Below are 18,344 nucleotides of genomic sequence, written 5' to 3'. Positions count from 1 at the left end.
GGAGTGGAAGAAAGAGATTTATATATGACTTGCTTTTGGCCCATTGGGCTTTCATTTCGGGTCGACCCATTTTCTATGTTTTTTTGTACTCCTCATATTTTAACGTTAAATAAATTCAACCCATAACAACAAAAGGTCAAAAATAAAAATAATATCAAAATTATGTGATTTTTTATAGGGGCATTTTGCAAATCTCTTATCAATTTAAACCATTTTGCTAACAAATGATAAAACCTCTATAATTTGGTTGAATAATTATGGTTTTATTAGGGATAATAATAATTAAAACAATATTTTAATGTATTTAAATTACAAAATAGTATTTGATCTAGTATATTATTAATCAAAATAGTTGATTATGAGAAAATGATTCGTTAATGTCCTCAATAAAATACCATTTTCCCAGTGTTTGCAAGTTGCAACTGTTGCATAGATTCTCCTCCTACTTCAAATTGAAACTCATCCCAACATCTATTCATTTCATCCACCACACCACAAAATGGATCATTCAGAAATCTTCAATTTTGCTCGAAACTTCTCCGTTATGGTCAAAATTCGTGGTCCTGTAAGTCTCTCTCTCCGAACAATCCCAATTATGCATAATCATGATCACTCACTCACCTTACAATTTCCATTTTCAGGACCCAAAAGGAATGAAGATGAGAAAACACGCTTTTCATCATTACCGGTAATAATTTCCCCTTTTTTTCAATCAAACTTTCGTTTTTTTTTTTTTAGCATTTTTGACTACGTGGGTTTTCTTTTCTTTTTCTGGGTATTGTGTAGTTCTGGTGAAACAACTCTTTCAGCTTCTGGGTTGCTTGTACCTGAAGCTTTTTGTGATGCTCAAGTAGCTAAGGGTCTATATGGTGATAACTTTGAGGGTAGGGTATTGGTTGTGACTGTTGCTTCGGTTGTTGAGCCTTTTTTATCTCCTCAACATAGACAGAATATTCCTCAGGTTGGTGCTTATTGATTCAATTATTATAGATGAAAAATGCGAACTTTGATCCTGTTTGGATTAACTTATTTCAGTTTATGTAATGATATAAGTTTTATGAGACTGTTTCAGAGAACATATGAAAACAGTTTTAAGATATTGTTTATAAGCAGTTTTCAGCTTATTTTCATACGTTGTCCAAGATAGTTTACAAAAAAACTTTGTCGAATCTCTATGACATGGACCAAATACGCATAGTGTTAAGGCTTGGTGGTTGTTAAACGAAAACAATTTAAATTTATGCTATCTTTTGCTATAGAAATAGGTTATATTCTGCTTGTGTTATGAGCTGCAAATAAGCTGTTGAGTCAAACAGGGACTTAATTTGCTTTCATGGTTATTATATTTATTTTGTTTTATGTGTTTTGAATTTCTATTTTATTATTTTCAGAGTAGGCCTGATTTGATTTCTGGTGTTCGGATTGATATTATGACTGAGAAAACCAACGAAGAATCTGATCAAGGAACTCCTTGTTGGCTTGAGGGGCAACTTTTGTCATTAGTAGGCATTTTGAATCTCTTTATGTTCTTCCTTACTATGTGGTTTTGTTGCAAATTAATAACGTGGTGCACCTGATAGTTTATAGTTTTAATCATGACTTATTCAGTTTTATAAAATCTCATCCCTTTGAATGGTATGTGTTTAGTTGGTGAGACTCATTTAGGTAAATGCATAGCTTAGTTTGTTGTCATTTAATAGTTTATGGATTTGTATACGGATATTGTTCATGATTTCGGAAGTGTGTGGGATTTCATTTTCTTAGAAAGATAAGAATGCATTTTCATTCCATTAGCTCATGTTTTAAGACAGGGATTTTATGGCTCATATTATTTACATCTGAACTAAAATTTGATTATTTACTATTTTCAGGTTGATATTCCTGCTTCAGCCCTTTGTGTCCAGTCACTCGTTGAAGCATCTCTAGGCTTGTCAGAGCATGAATGGGATGTTGGTTGGTCTTTGGCATCTCACAATAACGATTCTCAATCCTCTAAAGATAACTTTCAAACTCAGGTTATCCCTATTTCTTCTTCATTAGTGCGCTTTCTTTTTTAGCCATGAACTAGTTTACTTTATAAATTTATAAACGGATGAGAGATATCCCTGTTCAATAAAAACACCGGAAGCATGATACCAATGCTGTCAGAAAAGTGCATTTATAAATGTGATGGTATGACTTATGTGTCACTTTATATTATGTTTGGCCAAGCCTAAATGAAGCAGTTGAACTCTGAAACTAGATTATAGCATGTGTACAATATTGCTTCAGGAAGAAAACACTGAATTTAAACTCCCGCTAAGTTTTGTTTGTTGGTTAGGCTATGATATCGATGACAATCCTTCCATAAATTTAGCTTTTTGGTTTAGTGAAATAGTTTCAATATATTTTTCAAAAGATGAAATTGGGAAAGGTGTAAGGCATGTACTTATGAACTCAAGCACAGCTTGGGCCCTTGTTGCAGTTCTTGCTCACTTGCACTTATTTCTCTTTATTTTTCTCCTTCATATGAAGTGCTTAATGAATTTAATATTACTTTTGTTGGAAATTCCGCCTTAATTGCGGTCCGCCCCTAGTCGCCTAAATTGCATCCTTCGGTTAGCCTTAATTGCAGCCTCTAACACCTTCATTGTGTTGGCTCTGAGGGGGTGGATTTAGTCCCACATCGGATAGATAGTACTCTTGAGAAGAGTTTATAAAGAGGAGGCACTCCTCAAATTACAAGCCGGTTTTGTAAGGATGAGTTAGGCCCCAAATTACAACATGGTATCAGAGCCTATCCTAGATCTATCGTTGGGCTTCCTGCATTGTCCACGCTTCAGGCCCATTGGGCCGGGCTGAAGCGTGAGGGTGTGTGTTGGAAATTCCGCTTTAATTGCGATCCGCCCCTAGTCGCCTACATTGCGACCTTCGGTTAGCCTTAATTGCATCCTTAATTACAAGCCAGTTTTGTAAGGATGAGTTAGGCCCCAAATTACAACATGGCATCAGAGCCTATCCTAGATCTATCGTTGGGCTTCCCGCATCGTCCACGCTTCAGGCCCGTTGGGCCGGGCCGAAGCGTGAGGGGTGTGTTGGAAATTCCACCTTAATCGCGGTCCACCCCTAATCGCCTAAATTGCGACCTTCATTAGCCTTAATTGCAGCCTCCAACACCTTCATTGTGTTGGCTTTGAGGGGGTGGATTTAGTCCCACATCGGATAGATAATATTCTTGAGAAGAGTTTATAAAGAGGAGGCACTCCTCACCTTACAAGCCGGTTTTGTAAGGATGAGTTAGGCCCCAAATTACAACATGGTATCAGAGCCTATCCTAGATCTATCGTTGGGCTTCCCACATCGTCCACGCTTCAGGCCCGTTGGGCCGGGCTGAAGTGTTAGGGGGTGTGTTGGAAATTTCACCTTAATTGTGGTCCGCCCCTAGTCGCCTAAATTGCGACCTTCAGTTAGCCTTAATTGCAGCCTCCAACACCTTCATTATGTTGGCTTTGAGGGGGTGGATTTAGTCCCACATCGGATAGATAGTACTCTTGAGAAGAGTTTATAAGGAGGAGACACTCCTCTCACCTTACAAGCCGGTTTTGTAAGGATGAATATTAAGTTAAACTTATCATGTAGTTTCTGTATCACATCCAAATTCTAAATTCACCTTTGTTAGAAACTTGTATTGAAATGTTAGTGTCTAGTGTCTAACAGGCGGGTGAATGTAACTTGATACTTGGATAGGTGGAATGGAATAATGAATGTCCAGGACTAGTCTTAGAACCGTGCAACGCACAGGCAAAATGAGTTGTTGTTTTTGTAATATTGCAAATGTTGACTCTCAAACATAATGCAAAATGCTATATAATGTAATGTATAGATAATTTAAATGAGTATCTTGTTACAAATCAAAATGTCAACCAACGACATACTATTGGTCTACTTTAGTTCCATTACACAACATTGACCAATAATAACAAATAACCACATTAGTTAAAAGTCACAAAAACATATACTTCATTGATAAAAGATAAAGTAGTCAAAAAAATTACTTCTCAACAATAGATTCAACATCTCTTGATAACTCCAAAGTTAACTACAAAAGAAATGAATGAAAAATATTAGTGAAATATTCACATGAATGAAAGTAATGTCATCTTCAATAAATATGAGGACTTGTGAAGAGTTGAAGCATCCCCAAATGAGTGGGTGATCACTTGTAGTGAGATGAGTGCGTTTATTATTCCTTTTAACTCTCGAGCATGGTTTTAAATTGCGGTTGCGGCCGTTGTGATTGCGGTCTTTGTGGCTGCTGCGACGCACAATGCATTGTTGCAGCGTGAAATGATTTTAAATTTTCACAAACTATATAAAGTGACACCACCATACTACTACACTATTTATCAACCATAGCAGAGTCTCCGTTTGCTCCATAAATACTGATTGAGAGATTGTTAAAGGTATGCCTTTTCATTATATCTAAAGCATATTGGAATTTTGGGTTCCGAAATTTTAATTTTTGGCGAGAAAATTTGAACGAACTTCGTCAAAATTGTCTGATGCGGTTACAATGCGACCATACACGTGATCGAAGATCACACCACAATTGTGTCTGATGCGGTTGGTTGCGGTGTTTACCGCATCAGCAATATTACGGCCGCTTTCAATATAATGAGTGAGTTACAATCATGTAATCTTAGTTGATATAATGAATAAGTACATTGTATTGAGGCGTTTCTCTGAAAGTAGGCCAGAGCTGTCGAACCATCAAATGTTCTGTGGTCCTTTGCGTTCTTTGCGGTGTGCTCAACTGCTCATGTGTGATCTATCGAAGATCTTTAGGGGTGTGGGCTAATTCTTGGAGTGTGAAGGTTTTCCCCAATCATTTAAATATCGCTTCTCTTCTCATTCTTCTCTCTCTCTCTCTCTCTCGCTATATATATATATATATATGTCCTTGTCTTTGCCAACATGGTATCATATCCTACATTACCAAGCAGTCTATAGTTTGATCATGCCGGCGCCATTCTTCCAAATGAAAGTTTTGCGGGGTTGTGTATGACCCAACCACGATTTTTAAGAAATGCATAAAAGCGACTCATTATTTTGGATGGAGAATGATAAATCTTCTTTGAAATGTAGCGGAGGTTGGCATTGGGAGAATCTGGCAGTGCAAGTCTTATGTGCAAATCACTGACTAGAATGGCCATTCTTAGTATTTCTTCATCTTTCAAGGTATTAATATTTCTTCCATTCGGATTCCTTATGCAAAGTTTGCAAACAATTATAACATATGCACATGTAATTTTTTTTTCTACTTGTCTTTCTTTGATAGTCTACTGTCTAGACTCATTATAGTAACAGTCGATGCTTGTAACACAGGACTCGCTGAACTATGATAAATCTTCCACGAATAAAAGGGGTGATTTTCTTCTGGCAGTTGGATCTCCTTTTGGAATCCTCTCACCTACACATTTCTTTAACAGGTATTATTTTCTAGTTTGGCTAAAAGAAGAAAAAAATAGTTAGAATAACCTAATCTGGTTGTTACTCACAAAATGGTAACTTCCCATGGTAAATTTTCATAATCACCTTGATGTAACATGCTCTTTGTCATTATTTGTCAACTTTTTCGGTGAGCTGTTGGCATCACCTATGTTTTGAGCTGAGTTGTACAGACTTCTATTTTATCTAATATATAATGCTGTGATGAAGAAGTGGATATCGATGCTTGAAACTTTTGTATCATTCAGTCCTTTGATTTGGTTGCTTGCTTGAATCAGTTTATCAGTTGGATGCATTGCAAATTGTTATCCTCCTAATTCATCTGATGGATCATTGCTGATGATGGCTGACATACGCAGTCTTCCTGGTGCGAACCGTTTCTCTGTTGCATAATTTGTTGGTCATTCATGTAATTGATTGGCTCTATTTTGACACTTTATCTGCCAGGAATGGAAGGCAGTCCAGTTTTCAGTGAGCATGCATGTCTTACTGGTGTCCTGATCAGACCACTGAGGCAGCAGACAAGTGGAGCGGAAATTCAGGTAGTTCCTTGAATGTGTTCTCCTCTTGGGCCCTGTTTGGATTCACTTATTTGAGCTTATCCACTGATATAAGCACTTATAAGACTGTTTGAGAGAGCATATGGAAACAACTTATGACGATTGACGTGTCCATAACCTGTTTTCAGCTTATTTCCATAAACTCCCTAGGATAGCTTATATGAAAATATTTATGTTGTCAAATAAATAGCATATACATAAGCACCTATGCTATAAACACTTAATTGAACTGTTACTCCAAACAGGGCCTATGTTTACATTATATAAACCTTCTCAAATTTAACTCATCATGCAAGACTGTAGTCTTTGGTAACAGCTGGTGATTCCATGGGAAGCCATTGTGAATGCTGCTAGTGGCTTGCTGCGGAAGTGGCCTCAGAATACAGTAGAAGGGTCATGTTATCAGGAGGGAAACTCTTGTGGTCCAGGAAAGGGACCTTTTATTGACTACAATAAATCAGAAGCTTATGTACTCTCTAGTAATAATCACGAGCATTTAAATTTTGGTAACTCTTCACCGTTACCAATTGAGAAGGCAATGGCTTCTGTTTGTCTTGTTACTATTGGTGATGGAGTATGGGCATCTGGGATTTTGTTAAACAGTCAAGGTCTCATACTTACGAATGCTCATCTGTTAGAACCGTGGAGATTTGGGAAAACTCATATAACTGGCAGAGGATATGGAAATGGAACCAACCCAGAAAAATTTCCTTCCATGTTGGAGGGAACTACATCTCTTGATAATAGAGGTGAAAGCATTCAAACTAGGCAAACACTACCTTCAAAGATGACAAATCTTTACCCTTTTGTGGCTGGTGAGCAGGGGAGATATAAATTGAACAAACCTTATGACAGCCATAGAAATATACGTATACGCCTTGATCATATCAAGCCTTGGGTTTGGTGCGATGCTAAAGTAGTGTATGTTTGTAAAGGACCGTGGGATGTTGCATTACTGCAGCTTGAACCAGTTCCAGATAATCTTTTGCCTATTCTAACAAATTTTTCCAGGCCATCCACAGGATCAAAGGCATATGTTATTGGCCATGGATTATTTGGCCCTAAGTGTGGTATGTAACCTAATTAATTCCTTTTTTTTCTAGGTCTGATGCCATGAATGAATTTTAAGTTCCAACATCCTATTTCTCTAATCGTCATGTTTTATTTGATTTCCTTCATTTTTGGAGTTTCAGTTTCGCATTCCAATGATATTTATAGACATGATGTATATAACTAAGTTGATTCTTCAGTAATAAGGAAGTGTTGTGTGAATGACTAATTTGTCCACCTTTGATTGACATGATTATAGTTTTTTCAGAATTGTTTAGGAATTGACATGACTAATCAAATTTTATACTCTTCTAACGCTACTGGTTCTTTCTTTCACATCATGGAGCAGATATGTCAAACAAAGGTTCAAACAACCATGAAGAAAACCTATTCGCAGAATAAAACATTCAGTTAATTTTCATAATGGAGAGAAAGCTTTACATCCTCACATGCCGTTTAACTTTAACGTTGTTAGAGATATAAAACCATTCTGATTCTAGAGTCAGCACTTAATAGCTTTAGTTTTGACATGATAAGGTCTAATAGAACATTAAGATCAACCCAATGCACGAAAAATGGACAAAAATGCTTAGATATTGTAAACTTTAGGCTTATGCCTTTTCTATTCCGTTGTTATATACATCATGCTCACATAAAAAACAAAGTGAAATGAGCTATTGTGTTCGAAACTTTCAAGGGGCATATTTATCAATGGAAGTGATATTTGTTCAAAAAGATATATTCCATGCTACTCTTGAATTTTGTGGTTATGACATTTGTTTATATATATATGTTATTATTTATGAAAATAATTAATTGATGCGGTGATTGGTGAGACATGTAATGGTTTATACCCAATTTCATCTAGAAATGATTTAATCACTGTGACTTTTCTTTTTATTTCCTTTGTTTAAACGTTGGATGTCATCAATTTTCAAAAGGATTCCTCCCATCTGTTTGCTCTGGTGTGGTAGCGAAGGTTGTTGAAGCAAAGACTCCTCAATCTTATCAGTCCATTCAACCCGAGCACATGCATACCCAAGGCAATTTCCCAGCAATGCTTGAAACAACAGCTGCTGTTCATCCTGGGGCTAGTGGTGGTGCTGTTATCAATTCAGATGGTCACATGATTGGTCTGGTTACAAGGTAATACCAGCAACTTTAAATATAATGTTAGCATTTTATCCTATTTCTGCATCAAGAAAAATTTATGTCCATCATGCACTGAAGTGCAAGATATGAGGTAGACGATTTTGTAGAAAACATAGATGATTTTGGATGTAATTCTGTCTTTGATTTATTGTCTCTGCTGCACAAGTCTGTATTTTGTCGTGCTTACTTACTCGATGGTCAGCTTGGTCCAATTGTTTTTCTGCATAATATAAGCTCCTGTGATTTTCATTTTCTTTAGTGATTGTTCCTCTAAATCTTTGTGGACTAAGCTTCCATATTTAATGAGATAATGTTTTTGACACAGCAATGCAAGGCATGGCGGTGGATCGATTATACCTCATCTTAATTTTAGCATTCCATCTGCTGCTTTGGCACCTATCTTCAACTTCGCAAAAGGTATACTTTCAAAGCATGTTCAGTTCCCACCTTTCCTCTCATTTCCTACCTAGTATAAAAAAGAACTCAACACTGTGAGTGAAAACTATTAGTGGCCTATTTGAGCTGAATTTTTTTAGAAAAATTAGTTCTCAGTTTTGATGGTCACTGGTCAGTGTTCAAATACATGCGTTAGTTACATTTTCTAGATGGTTAATGAATACTGCACGATGTTACAACTCATTAGCCACTTACAGAACACAATTAATCCCAATCTTGAATGTCACTAATCACAATTTTCATTAACCATATACTGAACATAATTAACTACATATTTGAACTGTGTTAACCCGCCAAATTGCCGTTGATTTTTATCGTCAAATTTGTGTCACAATATCATTTCAGATACAATTTATTTTTTTGCTTACTTTGTTCCCACATGGTAGATTGACATGTTATGATATGGTTCTCCTCTCCTACCGCAGATATGCAGGATTTATCACTTTTGCAGATTCTAGACGAACCAAACGAATACATTTCATCTGTTTGGGCATTGATGCGGCCATCATCTCCCAAGCTCAATCCAATGCCTGATCAACCGCCATCTCCTTTAAACTATAAAAGCAAAGAAGAGAAGGGTTCTCAGTTTGCTAAGTTTATTAAGGAAAGAAAGGGTATTTTCAATGACCCTTCCCATATTGGAAAGAGTGGAGTGCTTTCTAAAGATGTTATTCCTAGTAAGTTATGATGTCTGATGAATATCATTGAATTTACTTCTGTTGGATGAGAAAGCATGGCCAGAATACAATGACTTATGCATTTCCTTGTGATCTATATTTCTTGGACTTGAATATTCTGTTCTGGATTATTATTAATAGTGAAAAGAAAATCCAGGAAATAAATTTTTGTAAATCTCTAAATGATTGTCTGTACCTTGCTAAAACTCAACCGATTTTACACAATTTTTGTATATCTGACTTGATTGCATTTTTAGATTACATTCAAATAAATAACTAATATGTATAATTGAAATAATTTATTTTTGCATTATTTTATATTATATGTTACTTCATCTTAGGCATTAAGCTTGGCTGAGGTTGGTGTCTAATTTCTTTCAACTGCGATGTGATGAATTTTATCATGATCAGTACTCATCAAATGGTGTTTGCTGTAGTATTTCATATATATATATATATGCATGCATAGTATCCTGAAAATTCTTGTTGGAGATAATACAGCACCAAAACTCAAGCATGGTTACATCATTCCAATGTTTCGAACTAGATTAAAACTGAATAAAGAGAAGGATGCTGTTAAGATATGACAAAACCTTTTTTCTTTTTTAAGGTGGGGCTGTTATCCTTTTATAAGGAAAAAAATATCCCCACAAGCACAGAATGAACTTTTTCTAAAGTCTAGCCTTATCCACGTAAAATAACTTTAGGTAGTTTGTACAAAATATGCGACACCTAGGGTAGAGAAGTGTCTCATGATTTACGGTGGATTAATGTTTGAAAATCATTTAAAATTCCAACAACAATTGATGTCACTCATAAGTAGTAGCTCGTAGTACAATTACTCGTCTTTGCGATTGAGATAATAGTTTATCAAAAAGCAAGAAAAGTTTATCAAAAATTCAACTTATGGTCGTTTTCTCGTGTTTGTACTAGAATCAACATTGGTCATGTCAGCGTTTGAGCCAATGGAAGACCCTAAATTTCTACTTTTTAGAACAAACCCTAAATTTCTACTTAAAAATGGTGACATCAATCTTTGTCCAAATTTTAAATGGTTTTCAAATATCGATCAATTGTAGACCGTATATGTTAGACACTTCTCCACCCAAACAATTGCTATAAAATAAATGTCATAAATCATAACCATTAGCAATTGTCATAAGATGAACTCCATAACCAGTAATTCAATGTATATTGGAAGTACTACTGCTAATTCTGAAAACCCCACTTTTATGACCTCTGCATATATATATATATATATACTTTTAACTCAGGTAAGGACTGAGTCAGTCTACTATAATGCATGTGTGATGGAGAAAGAAAGTTACTTGAATTTCGGCTATATATTATATCTGGCTCAATGACATTGCATTTTCATTTTCCACCTTATGTCGGCCTCAACGACATTTATATATGTTCTATTTTTACCGTGACACGTTTTTTCAGACTGGAGCCTACCCTCATGTTCATAGTGAAATGGCAAAAACACTTGAGTTATCAATATTTTTTTTTGGTTGCTAATGAGTCATCAATCATTGTTTAGGGAAGAATTGATAAAAATAATGCATGTTAGAAGTATTTCTACCTTGGTGATGATTTGATTTTTTTAATAATTTGTATTTTTAAATAGTCTCGTACAAACTATGAAGCATCAACATATACATGATAAAAAAAATGAATATAATTTCATGTGATTAAAGGTGTTGGCGCTAAACAACATACAAACTCATAATTGGTAAGATTCAAATTTTGGGTTGAGCTGCTGCTAATCCTTTTTGAATGACAAAATCAATCCTTTTAATTCCAAAATCATAGATCTAGGTGACTCAACATTGTTATGCGTGATCCTTTGAACTTTTTATAGAAGGTTAACAAACTCAGATACTATGAAGTCAAAAATGTCAAACGCAAATTGTATAAAAGCATATTGATTGTCAAAACATGTTTTCTCATATTTGACCACTTTGCTTGAAGCGGCCTTGAAGGCCACCTGCCCCATAGTAAAAAAAAAAACCGTCCTAATTGATTCTCTAACTCTTGAAAACGAGCTTTACCCAAACATGGGATATTGAGATGAAAAAAAAGTTAACATGGAATAATTAACAGATGTTTCTGGTGACATTGGCAATCTTGTTTTATATGCATCACTCACCCACGAGCTTAATTTATTCCTCCAATTATGCTTTTTACTTATGGTGGATACTCAAACTTAAAGAACAAGTGTGTGAGCAAGACAGTATTGGATTAAACTAGAATGGAAGGTGCCAGAATGGAAACGTGGTCCCTAGTGTGAAAATGAGAGTATAATTCAGAACTTCAGCCATGGATATGAAAGATACCACCAAAAACTTGCTATGAGAATTATTTCCCAAGTGATCAATGTAGGCCACATTATAATTTTCCCCTTTTTTGATACAGTGAAGGTAAAACAAGGAGAGATCAATATATATCTGGTTCAAAATTGAAGTTATAGTTACGGTTGCATCACTAATAGAAAAATAAAATAAAATTAGGGACTAAATTTAGAGAAATAAAAAAATTAAATCGATCACTAATTTTTCATTGCTAATTATAATGAGGAGTTTAATGTTTTCCTCCGTTCCTAAAGCTTCGTTGCTAATTTTATAGTATGTTCCTTGATATATATTACTAAAAAATGTAGTCGATGCAACTACCGTTTAAAATTATGTTCGACTCATTTTCTTTTAATATATTAACATAATAAGTAATATTGACATTGTTATGTTGAATATCTTTTGTGTCGTCCTGAGTTTGAATTTGACGTCTTTTACTTTATGTGTATGAGTTTATAGTGGGGTTTGATGCTTCGTCTATAAAAAAAAAATAAAAAAAAAAATGAAGAAAAATGAATTGATGGTGACGCAACATGCTAATTTGAAATGTGACATCTTTCATGGACAAAAAAGTTAGTACTAATTTTGGGACATTTGATCACTACTCTTCAAAGCATATATCCCTCAAATATATTATTGGTGAGAAAGCCATGATAATAAATTAATGGTATGAGGACATGAAAGAAACACATACAATACAATTGCAAAGGCATGAAGTCAAGCAAGTTATTTTTAGTTTTCAGCTAAAATTATACTCGATCTAATGGAGCAGCAAACTTAGCATAAAGAGGGAGATAAAGTTTGATGACAGAAGAGAGAGAGCTTCCACAAATAACATCAATTTGAATATGAAGAACTCAAGGATGGTGTCTTTATTTCAACTATATATGCTGCTCAATATGTTTGATCATCATCAATGAATTCCTTCTCAGTGATATTCGGATGCACTTTTGCGACGCCTCTCGTTATGTCCAGCTAAACGCCTTCTACAACTCCTTTTTAAGTCATCAAATTCTGATACCTCATGAAACCTATAGAAAAACCATATTCCAAAGCTATAAGTTAATTAATTAGTTGTAAATCATGGGAATGTACTCTTGACTATTGCTCCTATATATGAAGAACATTGCATATGTGTTTTGGTTAATTTAGTATGCACAAGAACACAGGTGAAAACTGATTTGGTTTATCCAACGTTTAAATCTAAATCTACCTTTCACCTGAAGAAAAAAATTGAAATTATTAGATGTAAAGTTAATGATGATCATAGATTCACCAATTATGGCTTCAAAATTTTAGAGAGTTAGGTTTTGATATGGAACAGATTAGGGGACGCCTCTAATATGCACTTAAAAATGTCTACTAATGGACCCCTTGAATTTTACTCGCTATAACATATTAACATCTCTCCTTCAAAAAGAAGTTATATATTAACATTTCAACATAGTATTTTTTTACTTTTTTTTGTCTTAATAACAAAAACAAAATTAAAAATTATGACAATATGCTAGCAAACAAAATTTACTATGTGGACCTTTTTTTAGATAGATTTTATATATTTTTTTCTCAAATTTTTTAACTTTTTTCAATGAAAATTTTGTAGTAATATGTTGCCCTATTTTTTTTTTCCCTGTCTTGCCTCCATGAAGTATCCTTTAAAAAATGGAACCGATAACACCTTTTGTGTTGTCAACTTCGTGGGGATTAAAAACATGACTCCAAAATTAAGTGATGACTAAAGTGGAAATGCTGGCGTATGAATAAATACCAATCACTGTAACTCTATGCTATATATATGATCTTGAAGTTGAGGGCACATATGAGTATGTCCCTATCTTAGCATGTTGGGGTAATTAAAAGGATTAAATTTATCAGTTTTTTAGAATAATTAAGTACCCTGTGATTGTGAGTTGTATAAATCGATGAACAATGAACATCAATACATATTCAGGGAATATAGTGTCAAGAATCCTGTACCAACAAATTTTTCCAATTGGGCAAGTTGCTAAATCTTTCAAGAACTAAAACAATATAATTATTCACTATTAGTAGAAAAGTTTAGCACTGTATAGCTAGCTAACTATATCCTTTGTAGGAGTGAAAATTAAAAAGTGAAAAAAAACAAAAATTGTAAACAATGTACAAATTTAGACACATCTCTCATTTTCTGATACACACTTCAAATCAAATGAGTAAAAAAAACACTTAAACCAGTAACTTACAGACATTTTCCTATCCAAAAAAAGTGCATCTAATATGAACTCCCTTTATTTTATTTTACAAAATTCACCATATTTTACTCTTAATTTTATTTTTACAAAATTCACCATATTTTACTAAAAGAGGTAATGGTCCACATTTGAACATTTTTTTAAGTCCATATTAAAAAAAACTTGTCTAATATGGACTTCTAAAAAAGGAGACAAAGGTAGACCCTTGCTATTTTTAGTAAAATGGTAGATTTTTACAAGGGAAATGATAATAAGTGCCCTAACCCTTATGACATTTGTTAAGAAACTTAAAGTAAAAAATTTACCTTCAAAATTGTAATCAACCTGGAATATTAAAAAACAATTTTTTCTACATAAAATTTAGCAATTGTTTTCTTTTTTAAATCCTTAACAATTGTTAGCATGACCCATTTTATAATAATGCACAAAGAGAAAAAGATGTAATATTAATATTTACTAGAAATGGTAAGTGTTCACTTTTGAACATCTTTTAGAGGTCGTTAGTTGATAGAAGAAAAAAAACACTTCAATCAAGATCATCCCATGAGTTGTCTCTTGCTAGGGCTTAGTTATTAGAAAGAGCAAGGTATTTATCTATAAAAAATTGAAAATGACGTACAAATCAAATCAAAACTGATCTTAATCTTCCCTCAGCCATTTCACATCAAATATTGAGGTTCAATATAAGGACATGCGAATACTAATATTAAGATATTCAAGGAAAAAAAGAGGTGAAATTAGGGTTTGTCAACCTGCTACATTGCTGGCAAAACCTTTGTTGAAGCTCTGAAATGAGTACGGAATGAGCCTTAGAATGGTTTTCACAAACCTTATGGCGCTTATGGTACTGCTTAGCAGCACTTAGATCAGCATTACAGTTATCAACTTGGCAAGAAGGTGTCACTGATCCTCCAGCTTTTGACCCTTTCTTGTTGTAAAGATGATCAGTCACCACCCTTTTCCTTTTCTCATCATCTCCATAACTCACATCTTCCTCTTCTTCTATTTCTACTTCTACTTCATACTCATTTTCTTCTCTGTACTCATAGATTCTCTTTCCTTCACCCCAACTTCCATCCATAAGTTAAGGTAAAGAATGAAATATAAGAGATTATTAATGATTTAGGAGAAGGCTATGGTGAAGTCAAGGGGAAGACCACAACAACCTTGGTATAGAAATAGAAAAAACATAAGGAAGGGTAAATATATAGAATGGAAAAAGAGGGTGTGGACCACAAAAGGGTGCTCATTTATTGGTTGCCAACTTGAGGGTAACAGTGATAGGTTGCAAACTATATAGAGCACTAGCTATAGCGCCAATGTTTATGAACAGTACAAGAAGACCTAGCAAAGACCGTCTCAAAGAGCACTAACAAGTAGGCTAACCTAAGTTGGCTTGCATCATTTCTTTTGGGAGTAAATTGGATATTTTCCGCACGTAATTGTAGAGATTAATGTCTCCGCAGTAAGTGACAAAACTCTCAATATATTTAATAGTATTGTATTCTCATAGCTGAATTTAAACCAAAAATTTATTGTAAGTTGAAAACATTTCTTACAATCATACAAGTTTATATAAATGCTTACAATCATACACGTTTATATAAATAAAAAAGCTATAGATTAGAGAGTATATGCTCAAAAAAGAAAAAAAGATTAGAGAGTATATATATCACCCTGATTCCTTTTAATTTGGTAAAAATATGTTTCCATATTTAGTGGCTCTTAACAATCGGAGGCTACGAGCCAAGCATTAATTTGGAAGGAATTGCTTTACAGATTTTCCTTTCCATTATTTCAAAAAAAAAAAAAAAAAGAGTTTCCTTTCCATGTCAGGCTTGCAATTTATTACAACACAATTTAAGATACCAAAAACTTGAAAGAACAAAACAAAATAGAGTTTTTTAATTAAGGTTTTGTTTAGCATAGACATTTTTTTTTACTAGAAAAATATATTCATTGATTCAAATTGGTATAGTATATCGGATACAACACAAACACAAATTTAATATTGCTAAAAAGGAAGAACAGTGAATATGCAAAGAAACCGACAACATCCAAATTAATAGAATAGAATGACAAAATACTTACAAGTACGTGATAAATTCAAATTGATTGAAATTTTCATGTTTTTGGATATGCAACGTTGGATGACCAAGTAATTAGTTAAATTAGTAATTGATTGAAGTTGGTTCGTCAGAACAAAATGAACACCGCAGCAAGATAAAAAAAAAAAAACAAAGACCCACATAAGACAAAGAAAATAACAACACCGCACTACGATGAAGAAATCCTAGAAAAGACATTAAAAAGGGACTTAATTTATTTAAAGATCACCTATTTAAATTAAGGCTTAAATATGTCTTTAGTCCCTGCACTTTCATCAGATTTTGGCATTGGTCCCTACACTTTTTTTTGTTTGGAATTGGTCCCTGCACTTTGTAAAAATATTGGTATTGATCCCTCTGTTAACCTTCTGTTAAAAAAAAACACAAAACTATTGGTATTGATCCCTGCACTTTGTAAAAATATTGATATTGATGCCACGTGGCGTGAAATGATTGGGCCACGTGGCACTCCGTTAGTTTTGTGTTTTTTTTTTAAGAGAAAGTTAGCAGAGGGACCAATACCAATATTTTTACAAAGTGCAGGGACCAATGCCAAACAAAAAAAAGTGCAGGGACCAATGTCAAAATTTGATGAAAATGCAGGGACCAATGACACATTTAAACCTTAAATTAAAAGAGGTAAAAGATACACGTAGGTGATTTGAATTCAAAAAATAATCTAAAACCACGTATTTTGGCTGCTGTTTTCATTGGGGTGTTGCTTCTCTTTGTTATACTTATTGCTCTTGTTCCTCTTATGTTATTTTGCTTTGGTGTATTTTTCTTGTTTCTTTCATCTTGTTTTTTGTCTACGGACTTTTGTTTTGCATCTTGTTGAGACTTTCTTCGTCACAACTGGTCTTTTGTGTATTGAGTTGGAATACCCCTTTCCTCGTTTATCTATATATCAATTTAGCAATAAAAAAAGTATTGTGGAGTTTTTTTAGAAGTGTATCAATGTTATGTTTTATTAACTAGTTACATGACGTATATCACTTGTTGAGTTTTTTTAATTAAATCTATTGTTAATTTATTTCTTCAACTCATTAGTGCTATGTATAATTTTACGAGGTTACATTGTTTTAGAATGAGAAAATGTCTAGATTATTGAAATTTTGGATGTAACAAGCTTCAAGCTCTAACCCGCAACAACCCACAATTCTACCAATCACCCGAAAAAACCCGAAGACACAAACGATCAGAATAAGACTTAGATTTAGTGTTCACATTTTTCATTTGATTGAAATTTTTTGCTCAAAACCGTCTGATACTTAACCCTAGTTGAAGTATCCTTAATATAAATTTTTATATTTAGACAAACATAAATAACTAACATATTTCAACATATTGATCTTCTATACGCAAAATACCCACTTACATAAAAGATTCGATATCTGCAAATTGTGTTCCACTATGTAGATTACTTTTGTTTTTACCCCTCACCATATTTTTATTACGAGTTTAAAGACTTAGTAAATTTCCATTTATGGCGGCTCTTGCCGCAAATATTCGATTTGGAAAAACACTCAAAGAAGAAAGTATCTCAACATTAGATAGATTAACCAATCACGTTTTTTGTTTGGTAAAGGATAAACCAATCAAGTTGTGTAAGAATTTACCAATCACGTTCAACACATAAAACAAAACACAATATAAAAATAATAAAAGCACATATATCAAGGTATGGTTTAAGCATCTTTGTCGTATTTGTCGACAATTTTGTCATATAGCTACAAAGCAATGGTAATAATTAGAAAGCAACATAAATCTGTGATGAAATTTTTGTGGAAAGAAAGTGGAGCCCCCTCTTCTTTCTCTCTTTCTCTTTCAACTGCAACATTAGATGCATGATAGTCCTTTTCATTAAGGGGTATGAGGGTGTGGGGGACGATTCTTGATGTTCAACCAAAGGTAGCTAGCGTGGCTTCTCATGTTGAATTATTGATAGAAAAAGAGAAAGATACGGTGAAATGTTGATTTAACAAGTTTTGGCATATCTGTTTACGTACGATCGAATATCTACTATTGCATGTTGTTATTATATGCATTTTGATGTAGAGCCAAATTCAATCCAGCAAAGTAGCCAGCTAGCTCCATTCCTTCAATCCATTATTTGCTATATTGGACCACATTCATTGTGTTTTAGATCCTTTGTATCTGTTATATTGTGCACTCTATTACCGAGCTATTAAATACCGTGGTTGACAAATGTTAGATTGAGGTTATAAAGCAGTGGGAAGAAAAACTCAACGTCAAATGATGGAGAAAT

The 18,344-nt window shown here is 34.0% G+C and overlaps 2 protein-coding genes across 2 annotated transcripts; one reads left to right on the top strand and one right to left on the bottom strand.

The window, feature by feature from the left end:
• The first annotated feature begins 377 nt into the window (after positions 1-377).
• On the top strand, positions 378-9,658 carry LOC11441265 (glyoxysomal processing protease, glyoxysomal). The gene is made up of 13 exons (XM_003593570.4): positions 378-565; positions 642-688; positions 787-961; positions 1,392-1,502; positions 1,872-2,015; positions 5,125-5,217; positions 5,365-5,468; positions 5,766-5,854; positions 5,935-6,029; positions 6,364-7,117; positions 8,039-8,243; positions 8,575-8,666; positions 9,131-9,658. Exons 1-13 carry the CDS (start codon positions 500-502, stop codon positions 9,391-9,393), a joined length of 2,238 nt encoding a protein of 745 aa, XP_003593618.2. The 5' UTR covers positions 378-499; the 3' UTR covers positions 9,394-9,658.
• A 2,615-nt stretch (positions 9,659-12,273) lies between these two features.
• Positions 12,274-15,222, bottom strand: LOC11438830 (squamosa promoter-binding protein 1). The gene is made up of 2 exons (XM_003593569.3): positions 14,720-15,222; positions 12,274-12,767 (listed from the first exon to the last, which is right to left on the bottom strand). Exons 1-2 carry the CDS (start codon positions 15,046-15,048, stop codon positions 12,665-12,667), a joined length of 432 nt encoding a protein of 143 aa, XP_003593617.1. The 5' UTR covers positions 15,049-15,222; the 3' UTR covers positions 12,274-12,664.
• Positions 15,223-18,344: the final 3,122 nt, after the last annotated feature.

Source organism: Medicago truncatula, chromosome 2, assembly GCF_003473485.1.
Source record: "Medicago truncatula cultivar Jemalong A17 chromosome 2, MtrunA17r5.0-ANR, whole genome shotgun sequence".
In the NCBI taxonomy this organism is placed as follows: Eukaryota; Viridiplantae; Streptophyta; class Magnoliopsida; order Fabales; family Fabaceae; genus Medicago; species Medicago truncatula.
Note: the sequence above shows the minus strand (reverse complement) of the source record. Positions and strands in the feature narration are given on the sequence as shown.